The sequence below is a fragment of the Oncorhynchus tshawytscha genome, linkage group LG08 (genome assembly GCF_018296145.1).
Source record: "Oncorhynchus tshawytscha isolate Ot180627B linkage group LG08, Otsh_v2.0, whole genome shotgun sequence".
Taxonomy (NCBI): Eukaryota; Metazoa; Chordata; class Actinopteri; order Salmoniformes; family Salmonidae; genus Oncorhynchus; species Oncorhynchus tshawytscha.
The window spans coordinates 82,251,412-82,272,297 of NC_056436.1; the positions used below are offsets into that span (position 1 = coordinate 82,251,412).

Below are 20,886 nucleotides of genomic sequence, written 5' to 3' on the forward strand. Positions count from 1 at the left end.
TTGGGTCTGGAGCAGTGAGTGTGTGTGTGTGTGCGTGTGCGTGCGTGTGTGTGTGTGTGTGTGTGTGTGTGTGCGCGTGCGTGTGTGCGTGTGCGTGTGTGTGTGTCAGCGCACTATGCATCCCCATCCTCAACCCCAGCCAGAACCAGAGAGGTTGTTTTATTGTGCCGAGGCTAGAAGTGACAGGTTCCTCCTTCCACCCTGCAGAGAGGAGCAGTCCTCTGGGATGAACTGGCTGAAGTAGGCTGAACAGGCTGAATGATAGCCTATAGAAGGATGAACTGGCTGAATGATAGCCTTTAGTAGGCTGAACAGGCTGAATGATAGCTTTTAGGAGGTTGAACTGGCTGAATGATAGCCTTTAGAAGGTTGAACTGGCTGAATGATAGCCTTTAGAAGGTTGAACTGGCTGAATGATAGCCTTTAGAAGGATGACCTGGCTGAATGATAGCCTTTAGATGGATGAACTGGCTGAATGATAGCTTTTAGAAGGTTGAACTGGCTGAATGATAGCCTTTAGAAGGTTGAACTGGCTGAATGATAGCCTTTAGAAGGATGAACTGGCTGAATGATAGGCTTTAGAAGGATGAACTGGCTGAATGATCGGCTTTAGAAGGATGAACTGGCTGAATGATAGCTTTAGAAGGTTGAACTGGCTGAATGATAGGCTTTAGAAGGTTGAACTGGCTGAATGATAGCCTTTAGAAGGAGGTAATAGAGGGTTTTGACCTGGCCCTGAATGAACCACATCACAGTCACATTAGAAAGAGAGGCCAGTGGAGGTTAATTCAAAATATCTCTACATAAAGGCCTAGTCACACGATATTTGGTAATAATTACATAAAACAATGTAATGATAATAACACAATATAACAATATTATTAACTGCAATACTATATACTAATACTAAATAATAATTTGGTGGCTGCTTATATTTGTCCTATTTTGTATAATATTGTTAACTGCAATACTATACAGGCCTAACACCACTCAAACAAGAATTTGTTAGCATTTTCTAAAAAAAGCAGCAGAAAAATGCTTGACTTGTATTTCACAATACTACAGTAGTACATGATGACATCACCCAACCGGAATCTCCTGAACTCATACCGTTTAAAAGGCTGGATGAAGAATTGGGTCATTCCTGCCAAACATTGGGATTTACAGACTACCAGCTATCATCTCTTGTAGAGGTTAGAGTACTAAGCACTGTATGGTACTCAGAGTTTACATCCCAAATGGCACCCTATTCCCTGTATAGTGCACTACTTTTGACCAGAGCCCTATGGCACCTTATTCCCTGTATAGTGTACTACTTTTGACCAGAGCCCCATGGCACCCTATTCCCTGTATAGTGCACTACTTTTGACCAGAGCCCTATGGCACCTTATTCCCTGTATAGTGTACTACTTTTGACCAGAGCCCTATGGAACCCTAATCCCTGTATAGTGCACTACTATTGACCAGAGCCGTATGGTTGCCATTAGGAATGTGGCCAGCTTCTCGATTTACCTGAGACTGACTAGTGCTCCAGGGAACAGTTGACTAATCTACCCTCACTGAGTACATACCCTCCTTTCAGGGATTATGGATTAGAACAATAATACTGAGGATTTATTTTCTGCTTTTTTACTCTCTTTTGAATGACTGAATGGATTCACATTCCCTGGACGTAGTCTGTGACTGTAGCCTCCTGCCTGCCTGTCTGCCAGGTCAGCGCATGGAATGAAAAGGAGTTTATGGAATATTTATGTCTAACTCCTTCTAGGGTTTTCTGTGTTTTCTCTCTTTTCCCTCCTCCTCCTCCTCCTCTACCTCCTCCTCCACCGCCTCATCCTCCTCCACCTCCTCCTCCATGTCCGCCTCCTCCTCCACCACCTCATCCTCCACCACCTCATCCTCCTCCACCTCCTCCTTCTCCTCCTCCTCTACTTCCTTCTCCTCCTCCTCCACCTCCTCCTTCTCCTCCTCCTCCTCCTCTACTTCCTTCTACTCCTCCACCACCTCATCCTCCTCCACCTCCTCCTTCTCCTCCTCCTCCTCTACTTCCTTCTCCTCCTCCTCCACCTCCTCCTTCTCCTCGACCACCTCCTCAGACTTCTATATTCCCCCCCCCCAAGGCTGACAGGTTTACTTCTTATGAAATCACATGGTCTTGGGTGTAATCAATTAATCCGGACACATAAAATGTATTGATTAAATGGTAAGAATAATAACCATTTGAATTCCTCCATCTAGTTTCACCTCAGAGAAATTAGATGAATAATGCAGAGAAATAGTCCCCTAGCTGGATCAGAGTTTTAAGAAGAGATGGAGCAACATGCTCTGTGGTAGATAGATACTACTAAATTAGTTTTAGGAAGAGATGGAACAACATGCTCTGTGGTAGATAGATACTACTAAATGAGTTTTAGGAAGAGATGGAGCATCATGCTCTGTGGTAGATAGATATTACTAAAATGAGTCATACTTTGATAGCTGTATTTGATATTCAGTCATCAAGACATCAATATCACAAACACCATCAGATATACGACAGCGATGGAGTTTCAATAAAATAATCTGAGAAAAACACAGAGTGTAGCGATGGGGTATTCAATTTCAATCTACTTGTTCTATAGCCTGATCCCAGATCTGTTTGTGCTGTCTTGCCAACTGCTTTGGTCAATGTGCATAACAAACTAGGTATGACAACGACCACAGGAGTTTGATATACAGTAGAACAGATCTGGGACCAGGCTACTTGTTTAACTGACTTTGATACGAGGATAACAGGCACCACCCATTGGGAATGTTGTAATGCAGTGGCCTTTAAGGCCAACAGTTACAACCTGGTGTGCTCTTGGGCCTGTTAGATGATAGATTATGTCAGACTACGTTATTAAGGTATGTGGGAATAATTACATTGTTGTGGATCTGATACATACAGTAGCTCATTCTTCTGTTTGGGCTTTGTCCATGGATGTGTCCCAAATGGCATGCTATTCCCTTTATTGTGCACTACTTTTAACCAGAGCCCTATAGACCATGGTTAAAAAGTAATGCACTATATAGGAACTAGGGTGTCATTTGGGATGCATCCTAAGGGCTTTAAGGATTCTCAATACTCCACCAGCATTACATATGAACTGTTGTGTACTTGTAGAGAATATGAGAAACCAAAAAGCTATATATTGAACTGAGATTGGCTATGGTCTGAGAGGAGGGGACAGGAGATAGAAAGTGTTCCTGTGAAAAGTGTTTGTCTAGTCTATGATTAGATCATAAAAAGTGAATCCTAATAATATTTTTTTAAAGCATTTAATTGACCTTCATGTGTCGCCTCCTTCTCCTGAAGCGCAGCAGTTCCTTGTGTTGCCGAGCGATGAAGTTCACAGCAGCGTACTCAAGCAGGGCCGAGAAGACAAACAGGAGGCACACGGCCATCCAGATGTCAATGGCTTTCACATACGACACCTGTGAGTGGGCAGGAGGACACGGTGGTAAGTAGGAGGACAATAACAATAAAAACAAGAATAGAAACAACAAAAACAACAACAACACCACCAACACCAACACCACCAACAACACAAACAACAACAACACCACCAACTGCAACACCACCAACACCACCAACAACACAAACAACAACAACACCACCAACTGCAACACCACCAACACCAACACCACCAACAACACAAACAACAACAACACCACCAACACCAACACCACCAACAACACAAACAACAACAACACCACCAACTGCAACACCACCAACACCAACACCATCAACAACACAAACAACAACAACACCACCAACTGCAACACCACCAACACCAACAACAACACAAACAACAACAACACCACCAACTGCAACAATAAAAACAAGAATAGAAACAACAAAAACAACAAAAACAACTGCAACACCACCAACAACACAAACAACAACACCAACACCAACAACACAAACAACTCCAACACCAACAATACCAACAACACCAACACCAACAACACAAACAACTCCAACACCAACAATACCAACAACACCAACACCAACATCACCAACAACAACACCAACACCAACAACACAAACAACAACACCAACACCAACAACACAAACAACTCCAACACCAACAATACCAACAACACCAACACCAACAACACAAACAATTCCAACACCAACACCAACATCACCAACAACACCAACTCCACCAACAACACCAACACCAACAACACCAATATCACCAACAACAACACCAACACCAACAACACAAACAACTCCAATACCAACACCAACACTACCAACAACAACACCAACAACACAAACAACTCCAACACCAACAATACCAACAACACCAACAACACCAACACCAACAACACAAACAACTCCACCAACAACACCAACACCAACAACACCAATATCACCAACAACAACACCAACAACACAAACAACTCCAACACCAACAATACCAACAACACCAACAACACCAACACCAACAACACAAACAACTCCACCAACAACACCAACACCAACAACACCAATATCACCAACAACAACACCAACAACACAAACAACTCCAACACCAACAATACCAACAACACCAACAACACCAACAACTCCAACACCAACACCAACATCACCAACAACAACACCAACACCAACAACACAAACAACTCCGACACCAACACCAACATCACCAACAACACCAACTTCACCAACAACACCAACACCAACAACACCAATATCACCAACATCAACACCAACAACACAAACAACTCCAACACCAACACCAACATCACCAACAACAACACCAACACCAACACCAACAACACAAACAACTCCGACACCAACACCAACATCACCAACAACAACAACACCAACTCCACCAACAACAACAACACCAACAACACCACCATCACTCCACCAACAATACCAACAACACCAACAACATCACCATCACCAACAACAACTCCACCAACAACACCAACACCAACAACACCAATATCACCAACAACAACACCAACACCAACAACACAAACAACTCCAACACCAACAATACCAACAACACCATCACCAACAACACAAACAACTCCAACACCAACACCAACATCACCAACAACAACACCAACAACACAAACAACTCCAACACCAACACCAACATCACCAACAACAACAACACCAACTCCACCAACAATACCAACAACACCAACAACATCACCATCACCAACAACAACAACACCAACAACACAAACAACACCAACACCAACAACAACAGAAGGTGACTTTTTAAACTGGATTCTGTAGACTCTTCAATTGAAACGGACCTTGGTACCATCTATATATGTATCTGTATCTAATAATCCTGTGATGTCTGCTACAAAGACAACATTTACCTTCTAACTCTGAGAACTGTCCAGTACACAGTAGTCTGTATGGTCAGTTGGCTTGGCAGGACTCTGCTCTGCCTGGGCAGTGAGATAGAGTGAGGCATGGAAACCACATCTTTGACCTGGAAATGGGGCTAAAGCTAGACTGGGTTGGCTTGTCAGTTCAGCTGAAGCTCACTGTATTTGACAAGTCAGTGACCAAGTGGCCCTGGAATGCAGCTTAGGTGGCATTACAGAATGCATGGTTCACAAGACATTGTTCAAATGATAAGAAGGCAGCAGCCCGAAACAGACAGAGGCAGACTACTGTTTTACTCTTTCTTGGTGTCGTTGGATTGTGGGATTTCTATTTCTCTACTCCAGATCCAATATTTTGATGTGTTTTTTAGTTTTTGTTTTACAGCACTTAGATCACTTAAAGTGGTGAAATGTATTTATCTGCTGGACATTTTCTTCACCTATTCGTATTGAAAGTAGAGCACTACAACACGGGGATAGAAAATAATGACAGCAAAAAAGTTACTTTTCTGTGGTGGCTATTTGTTGAGTAATGACACAGTAAAGGGTGACTTTCAAAATGGCCCTCTATCCTCTCCTTCCCTCCCTGTCACCAATGCAGCACCAAGTCAGTGAGGCGTGGAAGAGGGAGAGCAGTCTGCGCTGTGTGTACCTACGCTCAGCTGTGCTGTGTGATCATTATTGTGACAGCTGAACTGCATAGAAATCACGGCTCACTTGTTCAATTTTCCAGAGAACATGAATCACCTAATGTCAACAAGCAAAATGGAAGGATACTTTTTCAGGACATAATTATAAAATACTAGTTCCTCACGCAATGTCCCTCTTCATTTTTAATCTGAAAATCCCTATAGCAAAAATGGTTCTCTTTAAAAAGGCATTTTTTTTCCTTATGTTGAGTTAGTTTTACCATCTAGGACAATAGACAGTGTGGTTTGTAGTTCATCCAGGATAATAGACAGTGTGGTTTGTAGTTCATCTAGGACAATAGACAGTGTGGTTTGTAGTTCATCTAGGACAATAGACAGTGTGGTTTGTAGTTCATCTAGGACAATAGACAGTGTGGTTTGTAGTTCATCTAGGACAATAGACAGTGTGGTTTGTAGTTCATCCAGGATAATAGACAGTGTGGTTTGTAGTTCATCTAGGCCTCTCTGCTCTGCCCATTATAAAGCAGACTGACTGCCTCTCTGCTCTGCCCATTGTGTGTGTGTGTGTGTGTAAGAGAGAGACGTGTGTGTGAGAGACGTGTGTTTTTGTGTATGCATGTGTATGTGTGTTCATGTCTGTATCTGACTGTGTGTGTGTGTTTATGTCTGTATCTGTGTGTGTGTGTTCATGTCTGTATCTGACTGTGTATGTGTGTTCATGTCTGTATCTGTGTGTGTGTGTCATGTCTGTATCTGTGTGTGTGTGTTCATGTCTGTATCTGTGTGTGTGTTCATGTCTGTATCTGTGTGTGTTCATGTCTGTATCTGTGTGTGTGTTCATGTCTGTATCTGTGTGTGTGTTCATGTCTGTATCTGTGTGTGTTCATGTCTGTATCTGACTGTGTGTGTGTGTTCAGGTCTGTATCTCTGTGTGTGTGTGTGCGTTCAGGTCTGTATCTCTGTGTGTGTGTGTGCGTTCAGGTCTGTATCTCTGTGTGTGTGTGTGCGTTCAGGTCTGTATCTCTGTGTGTGTGTCAAAGACAGGTGCAGGTGTGCTGTGTTCCTCTTCCTCTCCTCACCTTGGGGAGGGAGGCTCGGGAGCAGGAGCTCTGGGTTAGGGAGTTTGTCTCACCTTGGAGATGAAGGCTCGGGAGCAGGAGCTCTAGGTTAGGGAGTTTGTCTCAACTTGGGGAGGGAGGCTCGGGAGCCGGAGCTCTGGGTTAGGGAGTTTGTCTCACCTTGGGGAGGGAGGCTCGGGAGCAGGAGCTCTGGGTTAGGGAGTTTGTCTCACCTTGGGGAGGGAGGCTCGGGAGCCGGAGCTCTGGGTGGTCATAGTGAGCACGGTGGTAATGCCCAGTCCCACTCTGGCAGGTGCAGCGTCCATGTTGATCCAGAAGGACACCCAGGACAAAATGACAATCAGAAGGCTGGGGATGTACATCTGAATCAGGTAATAGCCCATCTGCCTCTCCAGATGGAAACGAGCCTCGATACAAGTGAACTTTCCTGTTATACAGAAGACACAGACAGAGGAGAAAGCAGGGGTTCAGTATTATACAGAGGACACAGACAGAGGAGAAAGCAGGGGTTCAGTATTATACAGAGGACACAGACAGAGGAGAAAGCAGGGGTTCAGTATTATACAGAGGACACAGACAGAGGAGAAAGCAGGGGTTCAGTATTATACAGAGGACACAGACAGAGGAGAAAGCAGGGGTTCAGTATTATACAGAGGACACAGACAGAGGAGAAAGCAGGGGTTCAGTATTATACAGAGGACACAGACAGAGGAGAAAGCAGGGGTTCAGTATTATACAGAGGACACAGACAGAGGAGAAAGCAGGGGTTCAGTATTATACAGAGGACACAGACAGAGGAGAAAGCAGGGGTCATATAATAATATGATATATGGTATTATTACTACAATAGAGTCTATATACTATGATATAATATTATTACTGCAATAGAATCTATATACTATGATATAATATTATTACTACAGTAGAGTCGAGTAGAGTCTATATACAGTACTATGATATAATATTATTACTACAATAGAGTCTATATACTATGATATATTATAATATTATTGCTACTATACATTCTTTATAGTATTATATATTATAATAGTATTATTACAATACAGTCTATATACTATGATATAATATGATATGTTATAATAGTATTACTACAACATAGTCTATACTATGGTAAAATATATATTATAATTGTATTACTACAATACAGTCTATATACTATGATATAATATATATATTATAGTATTATTACTACAATACAGTCTATATACTATGATATAATATATATATTATAGTATTATTACTACAATACAGTCTATATACTATGATATTATGTATATATATATATATATATATTATAGTATTATTACTACAATACAGTCTATACTATGATATAATATATATTACAATATTATTACTACAATACAGTCTATACTATGATATAATATATATATACCGGTATATTATAGTATTATTACTACAATACAGTCTATACTATGATATAATATATATATACTGGTATATTATAGTATTATTACTACAATACAGTCTATACTATGATATAATATATATATACCGGTATATTATAGTATTATTACTACAATACAGTCTATACTATGATAAAATATATATTACAATATTATTACTACAATACAGTCTGTACTAATGATATAATATATATTATAGTATTATTACTACAAACAGTCTATACTATGGTAAAATATATATTACAATAATATTACTACAATACAGTCAATATGCTATGATATGATATGTTATAATAGTATTATCTAATCTTTCTCTGCTGTTGCTGCTGTGTTATGGATCTACTGTTATCATTACTGATGTACTGTAACGCATCATCCAATCTTTCTGTTCTGCATGTCTCAAGAACACAAAGAAGAAAGTCAACTGCAGGCAATGAAATGGATAGCCTCAGTGCTGAATTATCCTCCTATTTCCCTGCAGTGTTGGAAGAGACGGAGGCAGAGCCCCGGAGAGAACATCAGTTTGACAGAGTGGCTGTAGGTAAAGCTGACAGACGTTATGTTGTGGTTGAACCCACTACAGCTGACAGGCGTTATGTTGTGGTTGAACCCACTACAGCTGACAGGCGTTATGTTGTGGTTGAACCCACTACAGCTGACAGGCGTTATGTTGTGGTTGAACCCACTACAGCTAACAGGTGTTCTGTTGTGGTTGAACCCACTACAGCTGACAGGCGTTATGTTGTGGTTGAACCCACTACAGCTGACAGGCGTTATGTTGTGGTTGAACCCACTACAGCTAACAGGTGTTCTGTTGTGGTTGAACCCACTACAGTTGGCATGTATTATGTTGTGGTTGAACCCACTGTAGTTGACATGTATTATGTTGTGGTTGAACCCACTGTAGTTGACATGTATTATGTTGTGGTTGAACCCACTACAGTTGACATGTATTAAGTTGTGGTTGAACCCACTGTAGTTGACATGTATTATGTTGTGGTTGAACCCACTACAGTTGACATGTATTATGTTGTGGTTGAACCCACTACAGTTGGCATGTATTATGTTGTGGTTGAACCCACTGTAGTTGACATGTATTATGTTGTGGTTGAACCCACTACAGTTGGCATGTATTATGTTGTGGTTGAACCCACTACAGTTGACATGTATTATGTTGTGGTTGAACCCACTACAGTTGGCATGCGTTATGTTGTGGTTGAACCCACTACAGTTGACATGTGTTATGTTGTGGTTGAACCCACTACAGTTGGCATGCGTTATGTTGTGGTTGAACCCACTACAGTTGACATGTGTTATGTTGTGGTTGAACCCACTACAGTTGACATGTATTATGTTGTGGTTGAACCCACTACAGTTGGCATGTATTATGTTGTGGTTGAACCCACTACAGTTGGCATGCGTTATGTTGTGGTTGAACTCATCTACTTCCCTGACCACAGCTGCGTAGCAAACACCACAACGGACGGTAAGGATTCCTCCCAAACAGCACCCTATTCCCTATATACTACAGGGCTTATAGGGCACTAGGGTGCCATTTTGGACATCAGCCCAGAACATAAGCTAAAAGAGGGCATTATAAACTCATGATAGGTATCCTCTTTCTTTTCATGCTGACTGTGTGATGTGAGCACCAGGTGTGTCTTGTCTGTCAAAGTGGATTCGATGCTCAGATCGCTGACAAGTCATTAACTCAGCTTATAGTCATTGAAGACTGTCTTTGTCTTGAAGACTTTTAATTCAATTAGAGTTGAACCCTAGTGTATTGTTTTGGATGTGGACAGAGGGAGTCATGGAGGGAGGCCACAGCGTCATTGAAATGGATTTATAGCTGTGATACACTTCAGGGCTTTTGCATCTGATAAGATATGGTCTCGCGATGATAGTGGGGTGTATTTGACAGACAGAAAGAAAGAAAGATAGAAAGACCAGAACGGACAGACAGACAGATTCAGACAGACAGACAGCACCCTATTCCAGACAGACAGACAGACAGAGGGACAGACAGACAGATTTTGACATCAGCCCAGAACAGACAGACAGACAGAGACAGACAGATTATAAACAAAAGAGGGCATGATAGGTATCCTCTTTCTTTTCATGCTGACAGACAGACAGACAGACAGACTGTCAAAGACAGACAGACAGAGACTGACAAGTCATTAACTCAGACTTATAGTCATTGAAGACTGTCTTTGTCTTGAAGACTTTTAACAATTAGACAGTTGAACCCTAGTGTATTGACAGACATGACAGACAGAGGGAGTCAGACAGAGACAGACAGACAGACAGACATTGAAATGGACAGATAGCTGACAGATACACTTCAGACTTTTGCAGACTGATAAGACATGGTCAGACAGACAGACAGACAGACAGACAGATTTGACAGACAGAAAGAAAGAAAGATAGAAGACAGACAGAGACAGACAGACAGACAGACAGACAGACAGACAGACAGACAGACAGACAGAGACAGACAGACAGACAGACAGACAGACAGACAGACAGACAGAGACAGACAGACAGACAGACAGACAGACAGACAGACAGACAGACAGACAGACAGACAGACAGACAGACAGACAGACAGACAGACAGACAGACAGACAGACACAGACAGACAGAGACAGACAGACAGACAGACAGACAGACAGACAGACAGACAGACAGACAGACAGACAGACAGACAGACAGACAGAGATGATATTTACAGATCGAAAACAAATTAGGTTGACAATATTACAGCTACAGCGAGAGACAGAATGCACCAGACAATGATTAGTGTTGACAGTTTCTGGACAATCTACATGGACAGGGAAAGGGGGACAGGGGACAGACAGACTGAACAGACATGGACTAGGGAAAGGGGGGAAGGGGACATTACAGACTGAACAATCTACATGGACTAGGGAAAGGGGGGAAGACAGATGAGAACCAATCTACATGGACTAGGGAAAGGGGGAAGGGGACATTACAGTGGTCTGAACACATGGACTAGGGAAAGGGGGAAAGGGGACATTACATGTGGTCTGAACAGACATGGACTAGGACAGGGGGAAGGGACAGACAGACTGAACCAGACAGAACTAGGGAAAGGGGGAAGGGGACAGACAGACAGGTCTGAACAATCTACATGGACTAGGAAAGGGAAGACATTACATGACTGAACAATCTACATGAACTAGGGAAAGGGGGAGACAGACAGAGGTCTGAACCAATTACATGGACTAGGGAAAACAAATGTGGTCTGAACAAATCTACATGGACTAGGGAAAGGGAGAGGGAAACATGTGGTCTGAACCACTACATGAACTCGAAATGATTAGTGGACATTACATGTGGTCTGGACCAATCTACATGGACTAGGGAAAGGGGGAAGGGACATTACATGTGGTCTGAACCAATCTACATGGACTAGGGAAAGGGGGAAGGGGACATTACATGTGGTCTGAACCAATCTACATGGACTAGGGAAAGGGGGAAGGGGACATTACATGTGGTCTGAACCAATCTACATGGACTAGGGAAAGGGGGAAGGGACATTACATGTGGTCTGAACCAATCTACATGGACTAGGGAAAGGGGGAAGGGGACATTACATGTGGTCTGAACCAATCTACATGGACTAGGGAAAGGGGGAAGGGACATTACATGTGGTCTGAACCAATCTACATGAACTAGGGAAAGGGGGAAGGGACATTACATGTGGTCTGAACCAATCTACATGGACTAGGGAAAGGGGGAAGGGGACATTACATGTGGTCTGAACCAATCTACATGGACTAGGGAAAGGGGGAAGGGACATTACATGTGGTCTGAACCAATCTACATGAACTAGGGAAAGGGGGGAAGGGGACATTACATGTGGTCTGAACCAACCTACATGGACTAGGGAAAGGGGGGCAACACAGCATGACAACAACATGGTAGCAACACAGCATGACAACAACATGGTAGCAACACAACATGACAACACTACATGGCAGCAGCACAAAACATGGTACAAACATTATTGGACACAGAAAACAGCACAAAGGGCAAGAAGGTAGAGACAATAATACATCACACGAAGCAGCCACAACTGTCAGTAAGAGTGTCCATGATTGAGTCTTTGAATGAAGAGATGGAGATAAAACTGTTCAATTTGAGTGTTTTTCGCAGCTCGTTCCAGTCTCTAGCTGCAGCGAACTGAAAAGAGCACCGACCCAGAGATGCGTGTGCTTTGGGGACCTTTAACAGAATGTGACTGGCAGAACGGGTGTTGTGGAGGATGAGGGCTGCAATAGGTATCTCAGATAGGGGGGAGTGAGGGTTTTATAAATAAGCATCAACCAGTTTACAGAGGAGTATAGAGTACAGTGATGTGTCCTATAAGGAGCATTGGTGGCAAATCTGATGGCTGAATGGTAAAGATCATCTAGCCGCTCGAGATCACCTTTACCTGACGATCTATATATTATGTCTGTGATCTAGCATGGGTAGGATGGTCATTTGAATCAGGATTAGTTTGGCAGCTGGGGTGAAAGAGGAGCGATTACGATAGAGGAAACCAAGTCTAGATTTAACCTTAGCCTGCAGCTTTGATATGTGCTGAGAGAAGGACACTGTACCGTCTAGCCATACTCACAAGAGCTTGTATGAGATGACTACCGTAATTGCTGGACTATTAAGCGCACCTGAATATAAACCGCACCCACTGAATTATTAAAAAATATGTATTTTGTACATAAATAAGCCACACATGTCTATAAGCCGCAGGTGCCTACCGGTACATTGAAACAAATGAACTTGGTCACTATCTTCCTCCTCCTGTGCACTGAAACCACTGAAGTCATCTCCTTCGGTGTCGGAGTTGAATAGCCTCAGAATTGCTTCATCCGATGTTGGATCGTTTTCATGGTCGCTCTCGTCACTTTCATCCGGAGGCAAATACCCCGCTGAGCTCATGCTGCCCCTTCAACACGCAGCAGTCCAGCCTTTCGAAACCTGTTGATGATAGTGGATTTTTTTGACAATGCTCCACGCTGTCAGGACCCACTGGCAGACTTGACCATAAGTTGGTCTTCACATGCAGCCCGTTTTAGTGAAGGATTTCTTCCCACTTGTCATCCAAGCCTCCCACTGAACAAGGAGCGCCACCTTAAATGCACGATTTTCACTGATGTCGAGTGGCTGCAAATACTTTGGGCCATCTGCTTTTCTTCCCTCTGAAAGCTTTTGTTGTCTTTCTGCACTGAGTCAGTTCCTCACGCTGCTGTTTCCAACGTCTTATCATCGACTCATTAAGGCCAAGCTCCCGTGCAGCAGCTCTATTTCCTTTTCCAACGGCCAGATCGATCGCCTTCAACTTGAAAGCTGCATCATATGCATTTCTCCGTGTCTTTGCCATGATGAGGGTGACAAAATTACTACCGTAATCAGAATGATGGGAAGTTTGAGCGCGCTCGATTTACGTCACATTATGTGACGGTGCTCAGTTTTTTGGCGGCATGAATCTTGTGAAAGCGGGAAAAATCAATAAATTAGCTGCGTCATTGTATAAACCGCGAGGTTCAATGCGTGGGAATAAAGTGGCGGCTTATAGTCTGGAAATTACGGTACATCAATCTCTAAACCCTCAAAGGTAGTAATCACACCGGTGGGGAGGGGGGCATTCTTCTTACCAAACCACATGACCTTTGTTTTGGAGATGTCCAGAACAAGGTTAAGGGCAGAGAAAGCTTGTTGGACACTAAGAAAACTTTGCATTAGAGCAAATCCGGGGAGGGGCAAGCTGAGTATAAGACTGTATCATCTCCATATAAATGAATGAGAGAGCTTCCTACTGCCTGAGCTATGTTGTTGATGTAAATTAAGAAGAGTGTGGGGCCTAGGATTGAGCCTTGGGGTACTCACTTGGTGACTTTATACACTGCACTCTTTGAAGGAGGTAGTTAGCAAACCAGCCCAAAGACCCCTCACATACACCAATACCCCCTAGCAGGCACACAAGAATGGAATGGTCTACCGTATCAAAAGCTTTGGCCAAGTCAATCAAAATAGCAGCACAACATTGCTTAGAATCAAGGGCAATGTTGATATAATTTAGGACCTTTAAGGTTGCAGTGACACATTTTTATATTTTATTTATCTGTTATTTTTCCAGGTAAGTTGACTGAGACCACATTCTCATCTGCAGCAACGACCTGGGGAATAGTTACAGGGGAGAGGAGGGGGATGAATGAGCCAATTGTAAACTGGGGATTATTAGGTGACCTATTAGGTGACTGTGTTGGTTTAAGGGCCAGATTGGGAATTTAGCCAGGACAACAGGGTTAACACCCCTACTCTTATGATAAGTGCCATGGGATCTTTACTGACCTCAGAGTCAGGACACCCGCTTAACGTCCCATCCGAAAGACAGCACCCTACACAGGACAGTGGTATTGGGATTTTTTTTAGACCAGAGGAAAGAGTGCCTCCTACTGGCCCTCCAACACCACTTCCAGCAGCATCTGGTCTCCCATCCAGGAACTGACCAGAACCAACCCTGCTTAGCTTCCGAAGCAAGCCAGCAGTGGTATGCAGGGTGGTATGCTGCTGGCATTAAAATCCATAACGTCCATAACGTGAGTGGATGTAACGATGACGCTGTGAGTCGAGAAGCAGGTGCAGGTAAAACGTTTAATGAAAACAACAAACATGAAACAAGACACCGTAACAGAAGCAAGGTAACATGAACACAGGTACAAAACCAACTGAGGAACAAAATGAAGGGACCTATACAGAGGAAGACATGAGGTCCAGGTGTGGAGGACCATATCACCTCCACCCTACCTGGCACCCTAGACCCACTCCAATTTGCTTACCGCCCAAATAGGTCCACAGACGATGCAATCTCAACCACACTGCACACTGCCCTAACCCATCTGGACAAGAGGAATACCTATGTGAGAATGCTGTTCATCGACTACAGCTCGGCATTCAACACCATAGTACCCTCCAAGCTCGTCATCAAGCTCGAGACCCTGGGTCCCGACCCCGCCCTGTGCAACTGGGTATTAGACTTCCTGACGGGCCGCCCCCAGGTGGTGAGGGTAGGCAACAACATCTCCACCCCGCTGATCCTCAACACTGGGGCCCCACAAGGGTGCGTTCTGAGCCCTCTCCTGTACTCCCTGTTCACCCACGACTGCGTGGCCACGCACGCCTCCAACTCAATCATCAAGTTTGCGGACGACACAACAGTGGTAGGCTTGATTACCAACAACGACGAGACGGCCTACAGGGAGGAGGTGAGGGCCCTCGGAGTGTGGTGTCAGGAAAATAACCTCACACTCAACGTCATCAAAACTAAGGAGATGATTGTGGACTTCAGGAAACAGCAGAGGGAACACCCCCTATCCACATCGATGGAACAGTAGTGGAGAGGGTAGCAAGTTTTAAGTTCCTCGGCATACACATCACAGACAAACTGAATTGGTCCACTCACACAGACAGCATCGTGAAGAACTCGCGCATCTTGCCTATGCTGCTCTTCCATCACCATTCAGGATCTTTATGTACATATTCTTTATCCCCTTGTCACTGTGTATAAGACAGTAGTTTTGAAATTGTTAGTTAGATTACAGATTACTGCATTGTCGGAACTAGAAGCACAAGCATCCTGGCACTGCATCAACATCTGCCTGTGTATGTGACAAATAAAATTTGATTTGATTTGAATCATAACGATGAGTGCCAGGTGTCCGTAATGATGGATGCCAGGTGCGTGTAATGATGGATGCCAGGTGCGTGTAATGATGGATGCCAGGTCACCTAATGACCATTCCCGATTGGTGTTACAGGCAACATCGCACGCCAGAAAGAGCAGACATGACATGACCCCCACCCGATGGAACAGCAGAGGGAACACCCCCTCCACATCGATGGAACAGTAGTGGAGAGGGTAGCATCACAGACAAACTGGGACAGCATCGACTGAGGAAGGCGCAGCAGCGCCTTCAACCTCAGGAGGCTGAAGAAATTCAGACTTGTCACCAAAAGCACTCACAAACTTTACAGATGCACAATCACTGAGCATCCTGGCGGGCTGTACACTGCCTGGTATGGCCACTTTAATCAACCGGAAGGCTCTCCAGAGGGTAGTGATGTCTGCAAAATCACCGGGGGCAAACTACCTGCCCTCCAGGACACCTACACCACCCGATGTTACAGGAAGGCCATAAAGATCATCAAGGACATCAACCACTGTACTGCCTGTTCATCTACTGCATCCAGAAGGCGAGGTCATCAGGTGCATCAAAGCTGGGACAAGACTGAAAACAGCTTCTATCTCAAGGCCATCAGACTGTTAAACAGCCACCACTAACATTGAGTGGCTATCTGCCAACACACTGTCAATGACACTGACTCATCCAGCCACTTTAATCATGGGAATTGATGGGAAATTCTAAATATATCACTAGCCACTTTAAACAATGCTACCTTATATAATGTTTTGACCCTACATTGTTCATCTCATATGCATACGTTGATACTGTACTCTATATCATCTGCATCCTTATGTAATACATGTATCACTAGCCACTTTAACTATGCCACTTGGTTTACATACTTATCTCATATGTATATACTGTACTCGATATCATCTACTGTATCTTGCCTTGCTGCTCTGTACCATCACTCATTCATATATCCTTATGTACATATTCTTTATCCCCTTACACTGTGTATAAGACAGTAGTTTTTTTTTTTTTTTTTTTTGGAATTGTTAGTTAGATTACTTGCTCGTTATTACTGCATTGTCGGAACTAGAAGCACAAGCATTTCGCTGCATTAACATCTGCTAACCATGTGTATGTGACAAATAAAATTTGATTTGATTTGATTTGATTTGATTTGATGCACGGCCGCAGGACGTGAACGACTAGGTGGACGACCTCGGGATGAGGAGCAGGTCGTTCCGGGTAGCGAAAGGTGGAAATCACAGAAGATGTTGAGATCCAGAATGTCCTCCACTGGAACCCAACACTGCTCCTCAGACCCCTTGCAGTCCACCAGATACTGGAGCTGACCCCCACGGCACCGAGAGTCCAGCAGAGATCTGAAAGCATACTCCGGACTGCCCTCGATGTCCAGGGGTGTTGGTGTTGTGTCGTGGGGGACAGCATTAGCTAGGGGACCAGGAACCACCGGCCTGAGAAGGGAGACATGAAACGAGGGTGAGATATGGTAGTGACTGGGCAGTTGTAACCAATACGTCACCTCGTTGACCCTCTGGAGAACCTTGAATGGCCTCACAAACCGGGAGCTTAGTTTCTTGCAGGGCAGGCAGAGTGGGAGGTTCCTGGTAGAAAGCCAGACACGATCCCCAGTGTGGAACACAGGGGTCTCACTGCAGTGGTGGTCTGCCTGTTCTTTTTGACAATGGACAGCATAACGGGTGACATCCTGCGCCAAGGTGGGCCACCAGTATTTCTCAGCGACGGAATGGATGGTGCGAGAAATACCTGGATGTCCAGCAACGACAGCTGTGTGTGCCCAGGTCAGTAGCCGATCCCTTTTCCCTGTGGGAACATAGGTACGCCCAAGAGGACAGTTCAGGGTTCCCTCTCTTGAGCGTGGTGGATCTCCACATCTATGTCCCAGACCACAGGAGCTACGACTCGGGAGGATGGGTTATAGGCTCACAGGACAGGGCCCTCTCCTGAAATCATAGAGGCGGGACAAGGCATCGGTCTTGGTGTTCTTTGAGCCTGGGTGATAGGTTAGCATGAAGTTAAACCTTGTGATGAAAAAGTCCCACCTTGCATGCCGTGGGTTCAGCCTCCTCGCTGTCCAAATGTACTCCAGGTTCCTGTGGTCACAGAGGATGACAAATTGTTTCTTGGCGCCCTACAGCCAGTGTCTCCACTCATCTAATGCCAACTTCACCTGCCAGGAGCTCTCGATCGCCGACTTCGTTACTTTCTACAGGGGACATTTTCTTAGAATAAAATGCACGGGTTCCCCTGTCGTTGAGACAAAATTGCCCCCGCGCCTACCTTGGAAGCGTCCACCACCACCACAAAGGATATCGTGGGATCTGGATGTTTCAGCAATGGGTCGGAGATGAAACGTCCCTTGAGAAGACGGAAGGCCTCATCGGCTGCTGGACCCCACACCAACCTACGGGGGCCTCCCGTAAGGAGAGAAGTGAGAGGAGTGGCAACAAAGCTGAAATTCCTGATGAAACGACGGTAGAAGTTGACAAACCCCAAAAACCGTTGTAACCCTTTAATGGTGGTTGGGACTGGCCATGACCTGACTGCATCTACCTTCTTGTCGATTGTAGGCACTCTGCAGGTCCAGTTTGGTGCAGAACCGGGCCCCGTGGAGCTGCTCGATGGCATATGGCACCAACGGGAGGGTGTACCAATACTTCTTGGTAACTTCATTGAGTCCTCTGTAATCAATGCAAGGGTGTAATCCTCCATCCTTCTTGGCCACAAAAAAAGAAACCAGCCAATGCAGGAGAAGGGGACGTGCGGATGAACCCCTGCCTACTGAATGTAATCCTCCATGGCCTGGGTCTCAGCCACTGACAGAGGGTAGATGTGTCTGCGTGGAGGTGTTGCATCAGCAAGCAGGTCGATGGCCACAGTCCCAGGGGCGATGAGGAGGGAAACAGGTGGCCCGGGACTTGGAGAATACCTCCATCAGATCGTGGTATACCTCCGGGATGTTATGCTGAGGGGCTAACAAAGGCCTCTCAAATGATGTGGAACCACAGGGAACAGGGAAGCAGGCTCTCCGGCATTTAGGTGACCAGTCTGTGATTCTCATCCTAGACCATGAAATGGTGGGGTTATGGTGTTGAAGCCAAGGGAGGCAGAGGATGATCTTGTGAACTGGTGTACTGGTGATGAAGAAGGGGATATTTTCCTGATGATTGGACTCCACGGTGAGGGTGAGCGGTTGAGTGATGTGTGTAATGGTTCCGGATCCTGATGGCCGATAATCGAGACCTTGCACTGGAAAAGTAGAGGAGAGCGGGTATGAAGTAATATTGAGAGAGGGAGGCAAGGGTCTGATCCATAAGAAATCCATAAAATTCCCTCCTTGACCACAGTACATACAGAGCCCCAGTTGTATCCATCTGCGGCACGCCGCCGCGCGGAGGTGTGTGACCCCTACCTCCATGGGTTCAGGCTCTGATTGAGTATTCGCCGAAGGAGGGAGAGAAGCGATGAAGATGCCGACGCTCCCGGAGAAGGTTATCCAGACGGATGGCTATCGCAATGAGTGCGTCCAGGGTAAGGTTGACGTGTCGGCAAGCCAGTTCCGTCTGGACCTCCTCGCGCAAACCTCTTCTTGAAGTAGATGCTCACCTCCCTCTCTGCCCTCCGGGGGATGATCAAAGATACATTTAAAACAGAGCCATAAAACCCTCATATGAATTTAGCTCCTCCTCTCCTCTCTCTCAGACAGCCGTAGCCCATTCCAATGCCCACCCAGTCAGCAGAGAAATAACCTTGGAACCTTAAACAGCTCGGTGGTGGGGGCTCCCATCTGGTGTGTAAAATAAAGGGAGCACTGAAGTAGGAAGCCACGTCATTTGGATGGGGTACCGTCATATTTCTCTGGGAGGGATAAATGGTCAGGTGTGAATCATAACGATGAGTGCCAGCTGTGCGTAATGATGAGTGCCAGGTGTGCGTAATGATGAGTGCCAGCTGTGCGTAATGATGAGTGCCAGGTGTGCGTAATGATGAGTGCCTGCTGTGCGTAATGATGAGTGCCAGCTGTGCGTAATGATGAGTGCCAGAACCGGTGGTTAGTACTCCAGCGATGTCGCACAACGGAGGGGAGGAGCAGGAGTAGACGTGACAGCGGAAACCAGATTGCATACCAGAGAGAATACTATAGATATCAAGAAAGCTAATCGGTTGATTATTTACACGTTTTTTCCAACAATTTTGATAAATAGGGCAAAATAGAAATTGGCCTATAACAAGTTAGGATCAGCTTGATCTCCCTCTTGAAATAAAAGGTTGCTGCCTTCCAACCAATGGGAACTTCCCCAGAGAGGAGAGACAGGTTAAAAAGGTCAGAGATGAGCTTGGTGATGATAGGGGCAGCAACCTTTTGGGGGTCAAGTTTCAGGAGCTCCTTTAGCACCTCGGACTCAGTGACCGTCTGCAGGGAGAAACTTTGTAGTGGGGCAGGAGAAAAAGAGTGAGGAGCATCGGGGATAGTTGTATTAGAAGGGGTGGGAGATGAGGAAATGTTGGGCGGGTAATGAGTCATGGCTGAGTCGAAAAGGAATCCTGACTTAATGAAGTG

The 20,886-nt window shown here is 44.8% G+C and overlaps 1 protein-coding gene across 1 annotated transcript in view; it reads right to left on the reverse strand.

Moving 5' to 3' along the window:
* The window catches only part of glra1 (glycine receptor, alpha 1), a 117,013-nt gene that overhangs the window by 10,601 nt on the left and 85,526 nt on the right, over positions 1 to 20,886 (reverse strand). Inside the window, exons 9-10 of the mRNA XM_042326078.1 lie at positions 7,327 to 7,541; positions 3,310 to 3,456 (exon numbers count right to left, since the gene is read on the reverse strand). Of these exons, the coding sequence (XP_042182012.1) occupies positions 3,310 to 3,456; positions 7,327 to 7,541 (362 nt within the window). The remainder of the gene's footprint in view (positions 1 to 3,309; positions 3,457 to 7,326; positions 7,542 to 20,886) is intronic.